This window comes from Halichoeres trimaculatus, unplaced genomic scaffold (genome assembly GCF_033239565.1).
Source record: "Halichoeres trimaculatus isolate MK-OKI-2021-1 unplaced genomic scaffold, fHalTri1.1 fHalTri1_scaffold_7, whole genome shotgun sequence".
In the NCBI taxonomy this organism is placed as follows: Eukaryota; Metazoa; Chordata; class Actinopteri; order Labriformes; family Labridae; genus Halichoeres; species Halichoeres trimaculatus.
In genome coordinates, this window is record NW_027437185.1 from 24056877 (window position 1) to 24075729 (window position 18853).

Consider the following 18853-nt stretch of genomic DNA (forward strand, 5'->3'; position numbering starts at 1 on the left):
ACATTTCTAAGTAGATCACTTTTAGTTCTTCTGGTTACTGGGATATCTATCATATCAGCTTGCGGCACAGTTGCGCAATATTGCACTGCATGCGCACATCAGTAATAAACATGCAAGTCCAGTCACAAAAAGAGACATGCAGACTTTTTTAGAGTACAGTATCAACAAAGTTTTATTTGAAATTTGACATAAACCTGTTTTTCTTTTTCCTGAACCAGCTTATTAAAGTAAGTTTATCTATTTAAGAGCCTACTCCTTCCATCACTAGGCTCAGGCTTTCAAATCACAGCATGGCACCACATTATGTCAGGATCAATGCAAGACTTCCACCTCCTTAGCGTCTTCTGTTTTTCAAGAGGAAGATTGGTTTGCTGCTTATTTTATAGATTTTTTTTTTTGCAAGGAAGACCACTCAAAGAAAAATGTCAAATGTAACCCTTAATTATACATTTTTGTAAACGTGAATAGTCTTCTGGTTGTTCTTTTTCAATAAATAAAGAAATGTGCTGTTGTGAATATTTCTCAATCACTTCTGAATCTTTGGGTTGGGGCTGGGTAGAGGGATGTTTGAACTATATCCACCTTAAGCTCATTAGCCATCATTTTATTGTAAGGGATGAGTTGTCAGTGTAAAAAGACACCTCAGCTTCATCGTCTCATGGATACATTCATACTCACTGTATGTGAATGTGTCATGTTTGAAGTGCAACCACAAACTGCCACCTCTGTCATGGTAATCCTATCGAGGGGGGGAAAAGCAATAAAGTATCTATGGCTGTTAGTTTGAAATCAGACCACATTACCCAGAATGCCGTGTGGGAGCGAAAGTCGCCGCACCTTCGCCGGGTGGAGCTTGAGAACGTGGGAACGTTTGTGGGTTGCTGCGGGTTGCTGCTGCTGCTGGAGTAAAAACTGTTTGACAGGGAGGTGAGGCGACCTGTGAGAGGGGATTACATACGAGAAGAGAAGTTTTAAGCGTGTCTGCGACAGTTTTCGAGTCAACTTGGAGGTAGACTTGAGCTCGACAAATGATTTGTACGAGTGTAAGCAACAGGGCACAGAGCGAAATGTCAGGGACTGTTTCAGCCGTGAGCAGAGGGAAGCGCGACTAGTACACCGCAACGCGGAAAATATACCAGGGGGGTGAGAATGCGAATGGTGCGAAGATACCGAAATCAAACAAAATGGAAACGATGTAGCGTCGCTGCGGCATTTCATATAGCTAGAACTAACGTTAGAGTAGAGAATAGATAGCTAAGGAGCTAGCAGGTTAACTAACATACATGTAAAGTTATTCCCCGGAGCCCGGAGGCGTCTGTTGAATCAGAGGAGTTCATCAATATCACGAAATCAAAGAAGATCAACAAGAAGATGCTACGGAGAGGACTGAACCGTTTGGTATGTGTCCTTGCATTAACCCTAATACACACACATACACACACATATACATGCATACATAAACATTGTTAGCTTAATACATCCTACTGCCCCTGCTAGCGTTTTATTAACAGCTGGGATTCATTCCTGGAACAATTCAACATGCCATTGTCCTGTCATTTCCCCTCTCCTTTCGTACCCTGCCAAAATCATGGGAAACTACCGACCATGAAGCAAACTGTTACTTCACATTTCCTGATAACACGAAGCAGCTGGCGTCTCACTTCGTTAGCTAACTGCTAGTTAAGTTCCTGAAACAGCCAGGAAGTCACGACAGATGCAAGCTGATGTTAGCTTAAATGAAGAGTTGTTAAAAGAGACTTTTATGTCACATGTTGGAACTGTCTGCCCGTTTTTCGCCATGTAAGCATGCCTTCTTTACATTGTCATCACTTCAGCTCAAACTTTATACAGACTTAAGGTCCAGATCAAATACTGCACAATTACTTCTAAAAATTTACAAAAGCACAGTACAAGTCCATTACTATCATTAACTATATACAAAAGTGTATAAATGACTACTCTTTTACACAGAGGTATCTGTGCTCCATTACTAGAATTGGTAAAAGGAGCACTGTGTCTGATTGTGGACAGGACTCTTGATGAGTACAATCTCATTGGCATCAAGTCACTGAAGATATTTAAATAGAAAATCCTCAAAACAGTTTGGAGAACATGAACTCATGCAGCTACAAACTTTTCACTGCCCCTGCATCATCCTGGTCACTTTGGTACTATTCTCAGTAGGGTGTCCCAATTCAATATTGATACCAGATATCAGTCCTGTATGTGCTAAAAAAACAGTGTTAGATTGTATTGGCCTGCATCAGAAATCTGTGATATAAACACTCAGATACAAGCAGTTTATTTCTGACTCTGCTTCAGTACTTCAATCTTGCAGTACCTGGATCCAGCTTGCAGAGCCAGTGTGATAACAACAGCGTGTGCGAGGGTGCTAACAAAGTTGCAAGGAATTGGCGTGATGTCGGCCATGTGGCAGTTTTTTTTTGTTAAAATTCGAAAAAGACTTAGTGGCTGAGTGCAAAATGTGTCATGCACAAGTTTCTGTCGGTGGCATAGACCTGGGGATGTTAAAACAACAACCTCATCATTGAGTTTGAGTAATAACACTTGATCAAGTCTTTTCTAACATTTCATACTACAAGATAAATAACAAAAGTCTGCATGATTTGTTCTGATATCGTATCGGATTGAGTATCAGCCGATACTCAAGGCTATGATATTAGTATTGTATTGGAAGTCGAAAGGTTGTGTCAGGACACCCCTAGTTTTCACAGCATCATTGAGCGTCTTACAGTCCATGAAAACTTGCTTTCTTGTAGTTTGCAAACTAAACTTGCTTTCAAGGATGTCTGCTCACTTGTGCTTACATCCAACACTACTGGCTGTAAATGTCATCAGTATTATTGTTTGCTGGGAGAAAAAGAACAACAAGAAACCCAGGAGAGTTGAATCTCACTTATCCTAATCCATTATTATGACATTTCATATCCTGTGCAGCATCATACATGTAACAAACAGATAGCTGCACTGCCAGGATTGTTATCTAGATTGTTCACGCTTGTTGTACATACAGTACAAAATCATGTCACCTGTATATTGTGTAAAACAGCCTTGGAACTGAGGCTATATTAAGAGTGCATCAGCCTGTCTCTAGAGACCTGGGCTTCTTTTCTCTAAGGTCTCACAGGCTAAAAATACACACTCTTTGTAAGACGTGCATTTAACCATATGTCTCCCCCTGAGTGCCCTTCATGGTCATCTTTAACTGATTGATTGATATAGATTGACAAGAAATCAATGAGCTACTCTTCTGTGATTTGTTTGTTTGTGGCAGCCTTTTAACCAGCCAAACACGAAAATATAAATCACTGGGTTTAGTTTTCCAGCTTTTTAAATATGAGAATTTGTGTTTTTTAACTTTTGACAAAATAAGTCATTTTTATTGTTTTCACTTTGGACTGACAGTTGATCAGTTTATAGAGAAAAATAACCGACAGTTTGATCAATGATAATAAATATATGCAGCCCTCTTGAGGATGCAACAGTTGTCATTAATCATTCTCCCATGATTCTTTGAGCAGCAGCTGGATTAGTTCACCACAAAGAAGTTGGTCCTCTGCCAGCATGAACTGCTGTGACATCATATTTCATGATTGGTCAATTTAATGCTTACCCTTTTAAAGTCCCCCCATTGGTTTCATTGCCTTCCTCGTACGTTAATCAGTCATGGACTGGCTAGTTGAGAGCGGAGCAACTCTCTGCAAGGCCAGGTTTATAAATGCTAAACCCCCTTTACTGCTCCTTTATCATCCTCTTATGCACCAGTAACCTGTTGTCACTGCTGGGTTGAATCCCCCAAAGGCTCCGTGAGCAGTATAGATACTGACAGTGAATAAGGGGAAGCAATATAATAATTATAGTGCCTGACCCTCCTCCTGGCCTCCCTCTAAGTGTTGCCAGGTCAGCTGGATTTCCTGCTTCTGGAGAGGACTGCTGCTGTAATTTCTCTTCTGTGTGAGCTGTAAATAATATTTTGTGCCGAGCAGCCAGCCCCACTGTCATTGATGCTCACAGTGCCGTTATCTCAAGCTCTGGCTCCCTGCCTCCTGATTCACACTATCCTTCCCTTGCCCACGGGAGGTTCATGTGCATCATGAGGAGGGAGAATGATGCAGAGAAAAGGGGGATTGCCTGCTCATGCCAGAAGGCACAGAAGAGGCTCCATGTGCCTCACTTGACTCTCCCACTATGGTGCACCGTGCCACTAAACCCTGAGTGTGTCTTTGGAAAATCATTAAAGATGGCTGTGGGAACGATCGAGGCAGGGCTTTTTTTATTGGGTGGGGTGGGGGGAGCTCCAGAGGTTGTAATGCTCTGACAGGAATGCAAAATCACACACTTCTCTTTGATGTTCGTTCAAGCCCTTGAAGGCAGCGGTGTGATCTGAGAGAGGTGGAGCCTGGCGGAAATGTGATAGTATTCATGGAGGGAGCCCCTGCCTCGACTGCATGGAGAACAGCACCGACCCATGAAAACACTATCACCCAGGCAGCACTTCTCACTATCTTTTTAAGGCCTCCTCCTACTCTCTGGCTGGATCAAATCACACATGCAAAGCTTGGGCTTTATGTTTGACTCTGTTGTAGTACTGTTAAAAATACTCCACCTACTCCGTTTTGAAGAACACCCAGGCTACAGTGAAGTTGACCAGCCCTGCACACAGTTGGAGGCTCAACAGACCTGTGCACACATCCTGTGCACAATGGCAGGATGTAGTCATACTGAAACAGATGGAAATGCTTGGTTCTGAATCAGAACTACAGTAGGCTTGTGTAGGGATGGGTACCTTTCACTTTTAAAGCGATACGGTACCGATGGACGTACCTGGCCATCGGTACTCAACGGTACTAATTTTTGGTACTTTTTTGTGTTTATCTGGTAAAAAATATCAATTTGTTTGATAATAAAATCTATATTTTTTCTCAATTTTACATATTTGCCACCTTGCAGTGCTGTGTTCTTGTCCAGCATGGAAAATTGCCTGCTCTTCCACTTCCTCAGAGTCACAAGGATGCATTTAGGTACCTCATCATGGTACCTTTTGATTTTACGTGAATCAGTACCTGGTACTTTCGATAGATTTTGGTTGGTACCTATAAAAATACCTAATTTGGTACCCATCCCTAGGCCTGTGAAACAATAATTCATTCGGTTTATTTATTAGAAAAGTTGCTCTGTGATAAATCTTTTCTGTCACCAACTTTGTAGATTTATATTTTTTGCTGTCATGAAATGTCCTCATGAAGCTTCTTTATAAATAATGAAGCAAGGAGCTAATTGGCAGATTAATTTTCTATTAAAATAATGCCAGTTGGTGGCAGTCCTTTAAAAATAACTTGTAAAGAACATCTAAAGTTAGCTCCAGCCTTTCATAGTTTTAAATTTATGTTTCCTGTGTGGAGTAAGATGTCAAGGTTGGTTTAATTTAGCATCACGTGCCTGGAAGTAGACATGCATTTTAAGATCAGCCTCTTGGGGCTCCTTAGGCAAAAGTTGTGGACTGTTTAGAGACTGTTATGTGTTTTGTTTCTGCTGCATTTTCACACACAACAAGGGATCCTAGCACACGCATTTATTACTGGAGCTTTGATTTCAATTTGAAGCCACTACAGGGATGTCATGGCATTTACACAACTCATCTCCATAACATAGAACGTCAGACACCTTTGATGCATTGTGCATCTTTCCTACAGCCTGACGTAGCTTTGCACAGCACACCTTTTGAGGAGGGATTTTACTCCCAGTCTGAGGGGGTTCTCCGTGTTATTCTCTATCATGCTAATCCAGTTATGTTCTAAGGCTCGCAGAGTGAAATATTTCCTGCTTCTGCTCAAGGTGCAGCTCTACTCTTATTCTCCTCTATCTCACATGGGCTTCCCCCTCACCTCTCTGCCCTCCTCTCCATCTCTGTTTGCGCTATCCACCCTGCAGTAGGGTGAATGATGCACTGTGGCCTGCCAGTGTCAGATGTGTTTCTACTTGACTGTGACCCAGGCACCAGTAAGCAAGCCCTCGCCTGGCAGGAGATGAAGTTGTGTGTGAAGGATTGCATGTCAGATGTGTTTGGAAGCACCGGGGGTCTTAAAACTAGTTACTCAGGTCAGCCAAGAGTGCCCAAAGCTCTGGGATGTACACACAAACCTGTTTGCAAAAATATTGACGTGTACACACACACACACACACACACACACACACACACACACACACACACACACACACACACACACACACACACACACACACACACACACACTCCTGCTCTCTAAGGTGATTTCCTACAACACCTTTTCTTTAACGCACATGATAATTGTACTTTTCAGGAAACTGATGCTTGTAAATCCTCCTGATTTTTAATTCTCACAGCCAAAGAAGCAAACTGAGCCCTCACACTGAGGTATCCTTTGTTTTTTATCATGACAGTGCTGGCAGTGACAGTTCAGAAAAAGTCATTTTAAGAGAGACAAATAATTGACATACTGAGAAAGAATATCTCGTTAGCAGTTTCACTTTTTTGTTTTCATTAGCTGTGTTCACTCTCTTCACCGTGTCTCTATGTAACTCCACCACTGCTCTTCTCTTTCACTTTGGATTATAAATATAACTGGACACGTGTCTTTCCCACTACCTATTGTGAAAATAACACAGATTTTATTCTATTAAAACATGTCAAATATGACATGTAAATATATCCAAAATGTTGTCAATCTTGGTAATAACTTTCAGTTTCATTTGGAGGAGCTAATTTCCAGCAAAAATACTTTTCAGTAGTCACTGCTCGCAATTTGCCAGTTATTCAAATTAGGGATGCACGATATTATCGTCACAATATCGGTATCGGCTGATAAAAGCTTAAAAACACGTTTATCGGTATCGGCAGATATGAAAATTTCTGCTGATAGTCACAGCCGATAAGGTGCTATTCAGTCAAGATTATTATCATTTACCATCCGAAAAATAAGCTCCTTAAATAAAATGTAGCACTTCATTTATTTGCACTGCAGAGCTCTGTGTCTGTCACCAGGTTGTTACAGTAGCTCTAAAATAATCAAATGCAACTTGGTTATGTTTAAAAATGCATTGTACATTTAAAGTTCACGTGATCTAAAGAAATTATTTTTCTGTATTTCAATACTGAATGTCTTGAGTTTTAAAAAATAATACATTTCTTATTTATGGTAAAATCAAAGTTTTTTGTCTTGTTTTATGTGTTTTTCTTGAACAAATAAGATCGTCACAATAAGAGTAACATATAAATTCTAGTACAGGATGGACTTAGCTTTCTTTACAGTGAAAAAACAACCAAACTTGTGATTATCGGTATCTGTATCGGTATCAGCCAAAAGGGGTTTTGATATATCGGATATCGGCAAAAATCCAGTATCGTGCATCCCTAATTCAAATAGTTCCCTGCCCCACTGCAGACATAAGAATATAGAGACCAGTGAAATGACTGTGAAAGCTTTTCTACATTAGGTATAATGAAAGCATGAATATGATCTGTATTCTGGTTTGCCAAGCAAAGTTTGTACATAACACCTGTGGTGCTGCAGAAGTCTCAGCTTTTTTTTTCCAGTTCCTAATCTCACATCGCCAGCAACTGGCTTTTTACGCTTCCTCATAATATTGGGACTTTTATTATTATATGTTTTTTTGTTATTTAATAGCAAAAGCAATCAGCTTTCAGATACCACATCATCACATTACAACCAAGGGCTAATGGTCTTGCTTCTGTAAACTCCTCACATTTGTGAGCAGCCAGTTGCACCTGTTGGGAACATATTTGGTGCTTTTATTAACTGTGATGAGATACAAGAGTCTTTGAACAGACTTGTCACTTTTGGGTGAGTAATTAGACTAAGAGTACATCTGAAGGCCACAGACCGCACAAAGCATGAAGGGGCTGTTTGATTTATCAGGCTCTTTTTGATTAGGAGAGATGCGTATTGATTAGGGCTGTACTCGGTTTTGCCGCCATTAGTCTTGTATCGTGAACAGGCTGGCGAACAGAATTGCTTACTCTGATTTCTTCCTCTTCCTTCCTCTCTCTCCGTCTGGTCTCCTGCATTCTGCCCAGTAATGGAAACCCAGCCAAAGGAGCTCATCTGCAACACACAGCAGGATAATAAATATATTTAGTGTGAGGAGGGAGGGCGGGAAGGATGGTGGTGAAAAGGAATAAACGGCAGGCTGTGGGGTAGTGGGCTGATGAAATATAGTCGGGGAGCACGGAAAGCCCTGCGTGACTCAAACCCGAGAAACTGGAGTGAAACCAGAGGGGTGGACCTGTAGCCTCTTTGCACCTCTCCCATCTCCTCTCCACCTAATGGACGGGCTCTTTCAGGCGTCCTGCAGTTGGAGTGGGCAGGTTTGCTTGGATACAACGGGACCATGGATGGCTTTTTGTGGCAATTTTCCACTTCCCTTTAAAAGCGAGGTTGAATTCTCAGTTTGTACCTCTAAATAATTCAGGTTGCTTCATTTATTTTGAATTCTCCTCACATTGCTCCTCCCTTTTCCTGACCCCACGTACCTTCGCCAGGCTCGCGGCACTCAAAATGCATCCTCATCATCCATATATGTATAAAGGCTCATCCAGAGATTTTCTGTGCCATGCTCCAGCTCTAGCATTACCCAGAGAGCATCGCAGTGAGATGTGAAGGGAATGCTGAGATGTGTGTGGGGGATGTTTTCTTTCTCTCTCTTTTTTTGTGGGTCTGTGTCTATCTCGCTCTCTGTGTCTGAGCACGCAGGGAGAAGCAGAAACGGCAGCATCTGTGATGTTTCGTCTTCCTAGTTTTCCTTTGTCACCTGAAATGATAGGGTACTCGCTGACACAGAGAAGAGGAACCACAACGTCCCCATGAGGATTTAAGGAGTGCTGGAAGGCAAATGATCATGCCCACCCTCCTCCTCCCTCACGTGTTCGTATGAACACCTCGGTTAGGCATCAGGCTACAATTATTATCTCCATGGTGAACTCCAGCCAGGCAGGCAGGCGGCATTGCTCAGTCACAGGGAGAAAAATGAGTCTCTAAAAAGTGGTCACAGTTCAGTGGGAGGAAACGCTTGGTGAGGAAACCTGAATCAACCGTGCTCCTGTGAGCAAAAGAAGGAAAGAGCCACATTGATTTTCGTCATTAGTCTCGTTAGCCTTCTATGCAGTGTCTTTGGATAATTAATTGAAAAGCAATTACAGGCAGTGTAGCTTGGTACATTATTAAAGATAATGTCATCAGAAGGCTGAAGCTGAGATGGAGGTTTTTTTAAAGCCTGTCAGCATTAGAATGTACCGTTAATGCCTTTCTGTTGTTATTGCATGGCTCTCTGCCAGCGGATGAAAGCCATTGTAGTGTGTGCAGTTTGGTTAAGTTACTGCCTGTACAATTCGTAGAAAAAGCAGCTGGATCAAGCAACTTCTCTGAAGCTGAATTTGTTGCACACACGCACACTAAAGCAGAGTACAGAGAGTATGTGCACTTGGCTGGAAAAACCATACTCCATTTATGGCTACACTACTTTAAATTCTCTTTAATTATAGATTAAAGTGTGACTGGGCTGCCGCTTGAAGTGTGTTCACTTTTCCTCGTCTTAGAACACAAAGTGTCTCGGTTAGAAGAACCCTTTCCACTTTTGTCTTTTGCTCGAGGACTCACTGAGACAGAGGACGGAGGCTCAGGGGACAAAGTTCGAACAAGAGAAGGTTGGACGACATGGGATCGAAACCCAAAGCAGTGTTTTTGTTAATGAATGATTTAAAACTAAAAAGAAGTTAAAACATAACTCAGGAAGTGAATGTAAAACTTGCAGCTAGCTTGGTTTGTGAGGCCTGGACTGTGTTATTGTCTTGGATGCTGTCTCTGCCTTTAATGCCCACAGACATTTGTCAGCATTGTGTGACTTGCTTACACATTTCCTGTTTTATCATCTACAAAGGCCACAGGTTCCCCTCTGATTACCATGCATATTGTATGTGCAAAGAGAGAAACCAACAAGCAGATCAGTACCCAGTTTCAACAGTGCCTTTGTATTTCACAGCCACTTCTTATTCAGTCACTAAATGTCGATGGGTTTCGATGCAGCACATTTCAGAAGCTGTCAGTTGGCCATGAGCGTTGCAACACTGGTTTGAACATTATGTGTCTGTGGTTTTTTTGAGGCGATCAAATAATTGAGGAAGCTGCTCCCAGTGTGAGATCTAGATGAGTTTCCCCTCCTCCCCCATTGTCGAGGGACACGGCGTAATGTAGGCCAGTACCAGCCCATGGTACAGTACTCTCTGTGTCTCCTACAGCTGCAGGGATGCTAGCTGAACAATGGGCTTTTGCCTATCCACAACAGCTCCTTAGGATCAGCCCTCAGTTCAAGTTGGACCATTATTACGCTGTTGGGCCATTCATCACTGTGAGCAAACAGTGCGGACAGGGGAGAGAGTGGATATGGGGTCTGTAGACTGTGCAGTAGGCCAAGTGCTGATGAGCCCATGATGGAGGTAACTTGTGTTGCAGTTTCGCTGTTGTTTGGTAGCCTGAGTCTGAAATATTCAACCTGAGGTACAACTGACATTGTACAATGAAATTTGTTAATTTTTTGACTAAAATTCATAGGGGATTAAATATGTGCACTTCAGCTGAAAGAAATAATGATTATCTGATTTTGGCTAATAGAGGGTTAGTTTTTTTAGTATCAAATGCTAAACATTGCAACATCTCTAGCAGTTACGGTGAACAGTTCTACTTTGGTTTTCTGTGGCAAGGTTTAAAGAGGTTTAAAAAGATGAATTTAATAAGTCTAACACTTGATAAAACAAAGAGTCTTTGTGCTGAAATAAGACATATTATCAGCGTGAAATAGCTTCATCAAGAACTCTTTTGTTGCAGAGAAAATGCATCAAAAGGTGAACACTTTTTAAAACCGCTGCTGTGACAAACTTTTGATTCCGGTTTGATGTTAATGCTTCTCAGTGCTATATTTTCTTCAAAAGACAACCTAGCTTTTGTAAATCCTCTGCTTCCTCGGCAATGAGCACTTGGATGTGTAATCAAAACTGAGGGAGTTACAATTAGTGAGACAGAGCGATCATGCTGGAAGAGGACAGGCAAGTGGGCTGACAAGAAAAGACAGAGAATGAAAAAGCGGCGAGTGCCAGATAGAGCACCGCAGTGACTAACAGCATTGACTCACTGCGTGCATCTTTCCCCTCGCATTCAAACATTCATCACTCAGCTCTATTCAGCCTGTCATAGAACCAACTTTATGTTGCAGTTAGGCTGTTTTTACCGTTGTCATCAACATTTCTTCAAGCAGTTTACTGGTGCTTAAGCATTTAGCGTTGGCATTCCTTCATCCCAGTACTCTTAGACAACAGTTTTAAGTCTTCAGGTCGAGATATATTACTCTAAAGTCATACATCTACTTTTAGAGCTTTCTGTCTTCTGTGTGTTCAGAGGAAAAGCTGCTAATAGGTACTGCATTAAGCTGCAGATATGGTTGACCTGTAGTGAATCCACTTGCGCTGAGAGCAACATCATAAAACCTGATAGCAGAGAGATAAGATGCACTCAGAGCAGATGTTGTTAAGTCGTAGAAAATGATAAGGCACCGAGGCACTCTCACACACAGCCCACTCTCCTCATGTACTGCTAAAACTGAATGAGTAATTAGACAGCGAGCGGCTTGGATCATTTTTGCTCAGAGAATTACATGATATGGATACCGAGGTCAAACACGAACACGGACTTAACAACAGTTCTGTCGTTCTCTCTGCTGCAGAGTGTTATTGGTACACGTGCAGGACATAAAAAAGTACAAGCGCAGGTCCCCGGCGCTCTCTCTTCTTCACACAGCTCCCTCACACCTCATTAAATGTGTTTAAGTAGATTTTCTTAGTGGATTTTTTCAGAGCTTAATGGCACAGCTCTTGCATTCCTTCCTGAATGAGCTTGGTGTTTTATTTTGTCCTCTGAATCCATGTTACAAAACTGCAAGAGAAGACTTATCAGAACAAAGCAAAGCCACTGCATCTACTTAAGATTCTCTTTTTTTCCAGATTGCTTCAGCATCTCTCTAAGAAAGGCATCAATCTTGCTTGACCACAGACCGTAGCAGAGTGAATAATCTGTGCCGTGTCATTGCTTAATGTGCTGTCATCTGCCTTATTTTCCTCTACACACCATGGTTTCATCTTTACTTACTGTTTGCTTTGAAAAACTTGTCAGATTAACTTGCTTGACACCAAACACTCCTTGTGTGACGATATGCATGTAAACTGCTCGAGCTATGCCTCAGTTAAAAGCTTGACACAAAGCTAAACAACTAAAATGCAAGAGTTATTGTGCACGTTGATGTCCAAAGCAGACCTTGGAGCCAGAACCACTTATTGTGTGCTCTTTAAAAACACATTGGCCTTAAATGGCAACATCAGAGTGAGAGAGCTGCGTCAAAGGTAATCTCCATAGATTTTTGGTATGGGAAGTTCTCTGGTTTCCTTTCATAGTAAGTTTGTTGCCCAAGCTGTATTGACCTATCACACATCAGCAGGCCTCGGTCTGTGCTGGAAAGATGGTCTGTAACGAGAGTGAAAGCAGGCAAAACATAATCTGCTGTGACACCGTCCTAGCTTTTATTAGCTTTGATCTGACAACTAACTGATATCTGCATGCATTACAAGATTTCACTGGAGTGACAAAAAGCCAGTCAGTGATGCATTATGATGAAATTTCAACAAATGTTACACCTGTTATTTGCAAGTGTATTACACATTGCAAGTGTGTTGCACATTTCCTTTTTTCTTCAAACTTCCTTAAAGAGCAACTCCGATTTTTTGACACCTGGACCTTATTTATAGGTGTGTGCATGCTCATATACTCACTCAGACAAACATCGTGCAGCTCGGAGTCCTTAAGAAGTTATTTAGATCCAACAGATTTTAGCAGCACTTAGCGGGGGCCACGGCAAGGGAGCTTCAGCGCGGGACATAATCTCTGCAAAATCGCTCATTTCGGCTATATTTTTTCATCCATCGCTATCCATCGTTATCACAAACACGCTCCTCTTCTGTTGCCATAGGCGAACACGGTCCACAAGCGCACCACCAGTTTGCATTGAGTCGTGGACGTGCTCCTGTTTGTTGTTCTCGAGCCAGCTCTTCGTCTCTCTCCCTCTGCATCCTTCTTTCATGGAGCTCCTCGTCCGTGTACTCAGGCTCAAACAGGTAGGGACAACTGTCAAACTCGAAGTCGTAGTCTGAAGACGGTAGACGAGCTATCTTTATGATAACGCTGGCGGTGGATGAAAAAAAATAGCGCGCTGAAGCTCCCTTGCCGTGGCCCCCGCTAAGTGCTGCTAAAATCTGTTGGATCTAAATAACTTCTTAAGGACTCCGAGCTGCACGATGTTTGTCTGAGTGAGTATATGAGCATGCACACACCTATAAATAAAATCCAGGTGTCAAAAAACCGGAGTTGCCCTTTAAGTATGGTAAGTCAGAGTGAAGCCTCTACATTGCCTGCATCTTACAGCCTGACGACTTTACCCTGTGCCTAGAGCATATCGTCACATAATTGTTGATTGGTTTTGAGATTGTGTCAAAGGAAACTAGATTTTCTTTTCTGCTTTTACTTGATTCATATGTGAAACCAACCTGAGTAGCGTTTCAGAGCTTTCTCCCTTGATAAGCAGTTGTATTATCTTTTAAAAAAATGTCAAAAACATCCTTGACATATTTTACATATTTCTGACCAAGGGTTTCCAAGGATACACAGGAAACATGAAATGATATGTCAGTGGGTGAAGTATTCATGATAGCTAACTTGTGATATAAACCATTACTCCAACTAAAAACATGACTTTTCTTTCTTAGTGATGTCAGTTTCTCCACTGCTTAGTGCTTTTTTAACAGTGATAATCACTTCCATAGCTGTTTCATCTTAAAGGGGACATATCATGCTGATCTGTGATTTCATACTTACATATAAAATAATAAGTTAAAAACAAGACCTTTCGGCCCCTGAATTTTCAAAAAATGAGACATTGTATTTTTTCTGATATCCTAGAACGAGATTTGATGCCTCTGAAAAAGGTCATTGACATTTGGCTTCGAGATTTCGACCGTCATGACGACATGAGGATCCTTTCTTTTTATTGGAGTAATCTGATAAAGCAGCTCCTCCTCTGTGAAGTCAGTTAGTCACACAACCGCCACCTAGGGATACACCCACCAAGAGCCGAGTATAAACGTATACATGTTACAGTACCTGTTTGACTCACCACACTGAAGCGTCCTGAGATGATCTGTGTCAAGGTGGATTTTCTTTCTCCTGAGCTGGTGAACCATCCGGGTCTGACTAGGGGTCCAATACAAAAGGACGTATCCTACACTCTGCCGTTTTATTAGTGCTTTCAATGCCTTACGGTGAAGTTTTGGGAAACAGCAAACTCGCTCAGTCTGCTCCATTCAATGTGGCGATTTTGTAAATACTGCCATGCCAAAAACCGCCCCCTGGCTCTACCCCCTCTGCCCCTCTGATAGAACTGACCAATCAGAGCACAAAGGGCTGTGACGTTGCAAGGTTACTGGAGGTCATTCTCGAAATGGAGCATTTCAACGAGATCTTCAGAATGGCCTAAACTGAGGATATTGAGAACACTATTGTGGGGCAATGAAGGAACTAAATGACTTGTACTGAGGGCAGAAATGCTTTACAGGCATCATAGTCTGGCATAGTGAAAAGGAGAAACAAGCATGATATGTCCCCTTTAAACTAATGCATTTGTCATTCTTTGTTAGCAAAGGATGCATGCTGTTGGTTACAAGACACAACAAAGTTACAAATTTGAGTGTTTCACAAAGCTCCCATCAGAAAGTAGCTGTTGTGGTAGATTATATTACAGTGTTCATGGTTGTGAAATGTTCTGGTTTTGTTTAGCTAACAGCATCCCCACAGTGACAAAGCGGGATAGTCACCAAGTAGTGAGATGGTGTGACAGGACGCAGTGTCATAAGACTCGAGTCATCATTGGGAGCTTGGCAACAGCTGAATGCACTCTCACAGTCCTTCTGCTCTCAGTGGAGCACCTTTCACCCTGTCCTACCCTCAGCTCATTTTTCAATGTATGCATAATAATACTAAAATTTAATGCAAAGATTCAATTTTTTAATGCACTGTTTATTGAGTGATTACCATGGGTTGAGCTTTGTGTGATTTGTGCCACTAGAAACTGAATTTGAATGATTATATTGAATTTAATTTTTTGAAACTGAATTAATTTGGTTTGGAATTGTATTTAACCTAATGGGAAAATTTAACTCTATATTTCCTAAATTCAAAAATACAAAACAGTATTTCAGCTCATCCTGGCATGACCAGTGTGTCATCTATGTCCATGAAAAAGGGTAATGTAAGCATGAGCACAGATTCACAGAAATATTTTTCATGTATGTAAAAGAAACCATTTAACTGAATTTTGTGAACTAAAATTATTTTTTTTGTTTGCTTTTTTAGTTTAAGGAATATAGAGGGTTGAGTTTTCACGTAGCTTAAATATATTTCATGGCAAATTCACTTTCAAAACATGAAATTCATTTCCACATCATGCTTTTCAAATTCAATGTAAACATTGTAATTCACTTTCCAGTGGCATAAATCTTGGCTCATAAATAACATCTTAGCTCAATCCAGCATTAAATGTCTGCTTTATTGATCTTCCTTTTGGGAGCCAATCCTTTTCCCCCCAGGATGCACTGCTGTTTGACATTAAAGTACTCACACTCACAGTTAGCCTAGCCGTAAGCACCTACCTCAAATACAGAGTCCAGTCCATTGTCTTTCTTCCGCTGTTCTACCCATAAACACAAAACAAAGCCCAAAAAAGAAAAAAAGCTGGCCCTTAACTCTCTTACATTTGTGCTTTACTTGCTAACATCATTGGCATCGAATTGTTTGGTTTGACCTTTGACAACAAGGCAAAGATAATGCAATCAGATCTATTTTTTTCCTTGCATTAGCATTTCTTGTGTGTGGCCTTTAGCTCCCTGTTTTGTAAAGGAGCATTGCGATCACGTAGCTGCTCCAAAACGGGGCAGGCCCTATGGTCTGACCCTCATTATGTTTTACTGTGAATATGCCAGTAAATCAATCGCCATTCAATAGTTCATTTTTTATTCTTAGCGCTTCAAAGCATTGATTGCTTCCTTGTTTCTATATGAAAACACATTCCTAGGTTGAATTGTGTGTGTGTGTATGGTTTTAGTATCTATTGGCTTTATCCACATGAAAACTGGTGTGTATTTGTCTGATAGGCCTGCACCCTTGAAAGTGTGCATTAGCAAAGCTCATGTGCATAATTAGTCTCAAGGAGATGGGCACAGGTAAAGATTGGCACTAAAGGGGCAGTCAGCCAACTCTTCCTGTTGACTGTCTGACCTGTAATAATCCTGGAGCTACAGCCCTTTGCACGTCCTTTGACTCGAGCTAATTTGCTTTGTAAATTCTTCTGTACTTGCAGTTTGTTTTGTCTGCGCAGCCCTTTGTACATGATTGCTTTCTCTGCTCCCGGATTCTTTCTTAATGTTATATTAGGTGTTCGCTGTGTTGCAGATCCGCAGTGCTGATATTAAATTTGTAGATTGCACGGAGGAAGTATAACTGCCAGCAACACTGCTTCTGATTCAAATACACCAACAAGAGTCCGTGGGGTTGTTTTTGGCTCACTGCTCCTCCTGAGGGCTTGTCGTTGTTGTTGTTTGATATTGAAAACCTGGATATGCTTGTGTCCTTGGATCCTGTTATACTTCCTTGCTCTCACACTCTTTCTTCCACCCACTCCCTCCCTCTCTCTCACTTCTTCCTCTGGCAGCCAGGTTCGTCCGGTCCTGCTGAAGAACTGTCAGTGTGTGTCAAGCGGGTATGAGATGGTGGATTTGACAGACAAACTGAGGTGTGAACAGTGTTGCTCATTCATAAGGGAGCTGTGTCTAAGCCTCAAGTCTGAGCCCAATAACAATGTGATATCTTGCAAAATTAAGACAAGGATTTGGCTCTTATTTGTGTTATTTGACCGCTAATGAGAAGCAAACGATTGCGTTAGTTGGAGTTATGTAAGTAGTGTTGTGTCCCTGCATGCATAAATGAGATCTCAAAGTGTTTGAAGCCATTCTTTGATCTAACCTCTCATCTGCAGTAGACTTCGGCAGCTCCCTGTCCAGGTGGCCGTAATTCACACGACCCCTGGCGCTTGTCAAGATATCAGATGTTCATGGTAATTTGTCTCCCCAACCCACATGTTGCTGGCCTTTATGTTGGAGAAAACAGATCCCCTGCCTGCAAAACTTGAATAATTTACAGACACAGTAATAGCTGCACAACATGTTCTTGAGCTGAAAGCACAACTCCTTTTTAGATTTGGTGGGTAGGGTTCTGTCTTGGGTAATGTTTTTGACTGAGAAGAGAAGAAGGGAAAGTTTGCCACGTACACACAATCATGATTTAGTTATCTTATAAAAGAATAGTTTGATGTACTGTGAGTCAAAGAAAATGTTTCTGAACTCATGAGCCCAGAGCCTTTGAGGCTGTTGAGGTTAGACTTCGTTGTACAGGACTAGGGATGGGTACCTTCGACATTTGAAACAATGCGGTACTGATGTCGGATACCTGGCATTAGTATTTTCAGTACTTTTTTTGTTTATGTGCTACAAAATATAAATTTTTTCAATGATAAAGTATAAAATTTTTCAATTTAACATATTTATTCTTGAACCTTGCAATCGGTCTTTGTCAGTGATGTCATCTACAAGCCCCTCCCGCCATTTTGGTGGGTAAACGGATGTAAACAATAGAGGTTAACAATAGAGGTAAACGTAGAGGCAGTGAGGAGCTCTACGATTTTATACAATGTTAAAACTAAAAAAACAAAAGCCAAACGAGCGGAAACCATATCGAAATAAGCTGAGGAAAGATGCCAGGGAAAGATATTTTTAAAAAATTTCAAGAATTAATAGTATTGATTGGTGCATTAAGATGCACTGCAGAGTTTGCGAATGTGACGTCACCTGACAAAGACCGATACTGTGTTCATGTCCGGCATGGAAAATCGCCTGTTCCTCCACTCCCTTACAATTACAAGGATGCATTTAGGTACCTAAAAATGGTATTGTTTGATTCTACGTGAATCGGTACTTGGTACTTTTGACAGAATTCGGTCGGTATCTATAGAAGTACCTAATTTGGTACCCATACACCTATACAGGACAGCTATAGAGAGACAAGAGTAGGGACCATGAATTAATCCTGTGGACAATGTGATGCTAGACCAAAGCCGTTATACATGGGGTGCTTGTTCCATCAACTGAGCAAACACTAACCTTGAAATAAAACTCAAATTTAAAACACAAGTTTGAAAGCTTTAAAACTGTGGAATTAAAAAAAATCATTTTCAGTTTGAACTTTTTAGTTCTTTTTTGTCTTTTATGAGATATATGTGGGAACAGGCCAGATCTTCTCCATCAGAGCAGCTCAGTCACAATCTGTTCAAAACATGGGCGTAGTCTCTGGGTGTCACCCTTTGGCTTCTGGAGAAACATTTCTAGGCCTAATTATTGTGGGTGCCATGTAAATGTCATAAATGGAAAATGCTGCTCAGCTCAGTTTTTGGTTGAATGAGAAATAGTTAGAGAGGTGGAGCTGAAGTAGCTCTTTACTAATACTTAAAAAATCTTGAAAATGCTGCATTTTCTGACCCCATAGGCAAATTTTCCTTTGTTAATTTCAAGTAACTCAGTTCTTCACTCGCTTTGGATTATCTTGAAATAAAACCTTTAACATGACTCGTCAGGGGA

The 18853-nt window shown here is 41.3% G+C and overlaps 1 protein-coding gene across 7 annotated transcripts in view; it reads left to right on the top strand.

Moving 5' to 3' along the window:
• The first annotated feature begins 846 nt into the window (after positions 1–846).
• The window catches only part of atp11c (ATPase phospholipid transporting 11C (ATP11C blood group)), a 53401-nt gene continuing 35394 nt past the window's right edge, over positions 847–18853 (top strand). For 6 of the 7 annotated variants that reach the window (XM_074673552.1, XM_074673550.1, XM_074673551.1 and 3 more), the window contains exon 1: positions 847–1398. In XM_074673552.1, coding sequence (XP_074529653.1) covers positions 1372–1398 — 27 coding nt within the window. In that variant the 5' untranslated portion in view covers positions 847–1371. Of the gene's footprint in view, positions 1399–10357; positions 10511–18853 lie in introns of those variants that run through there. The other variant, XM_074673554.1, reaches the window with a different exon arrangement.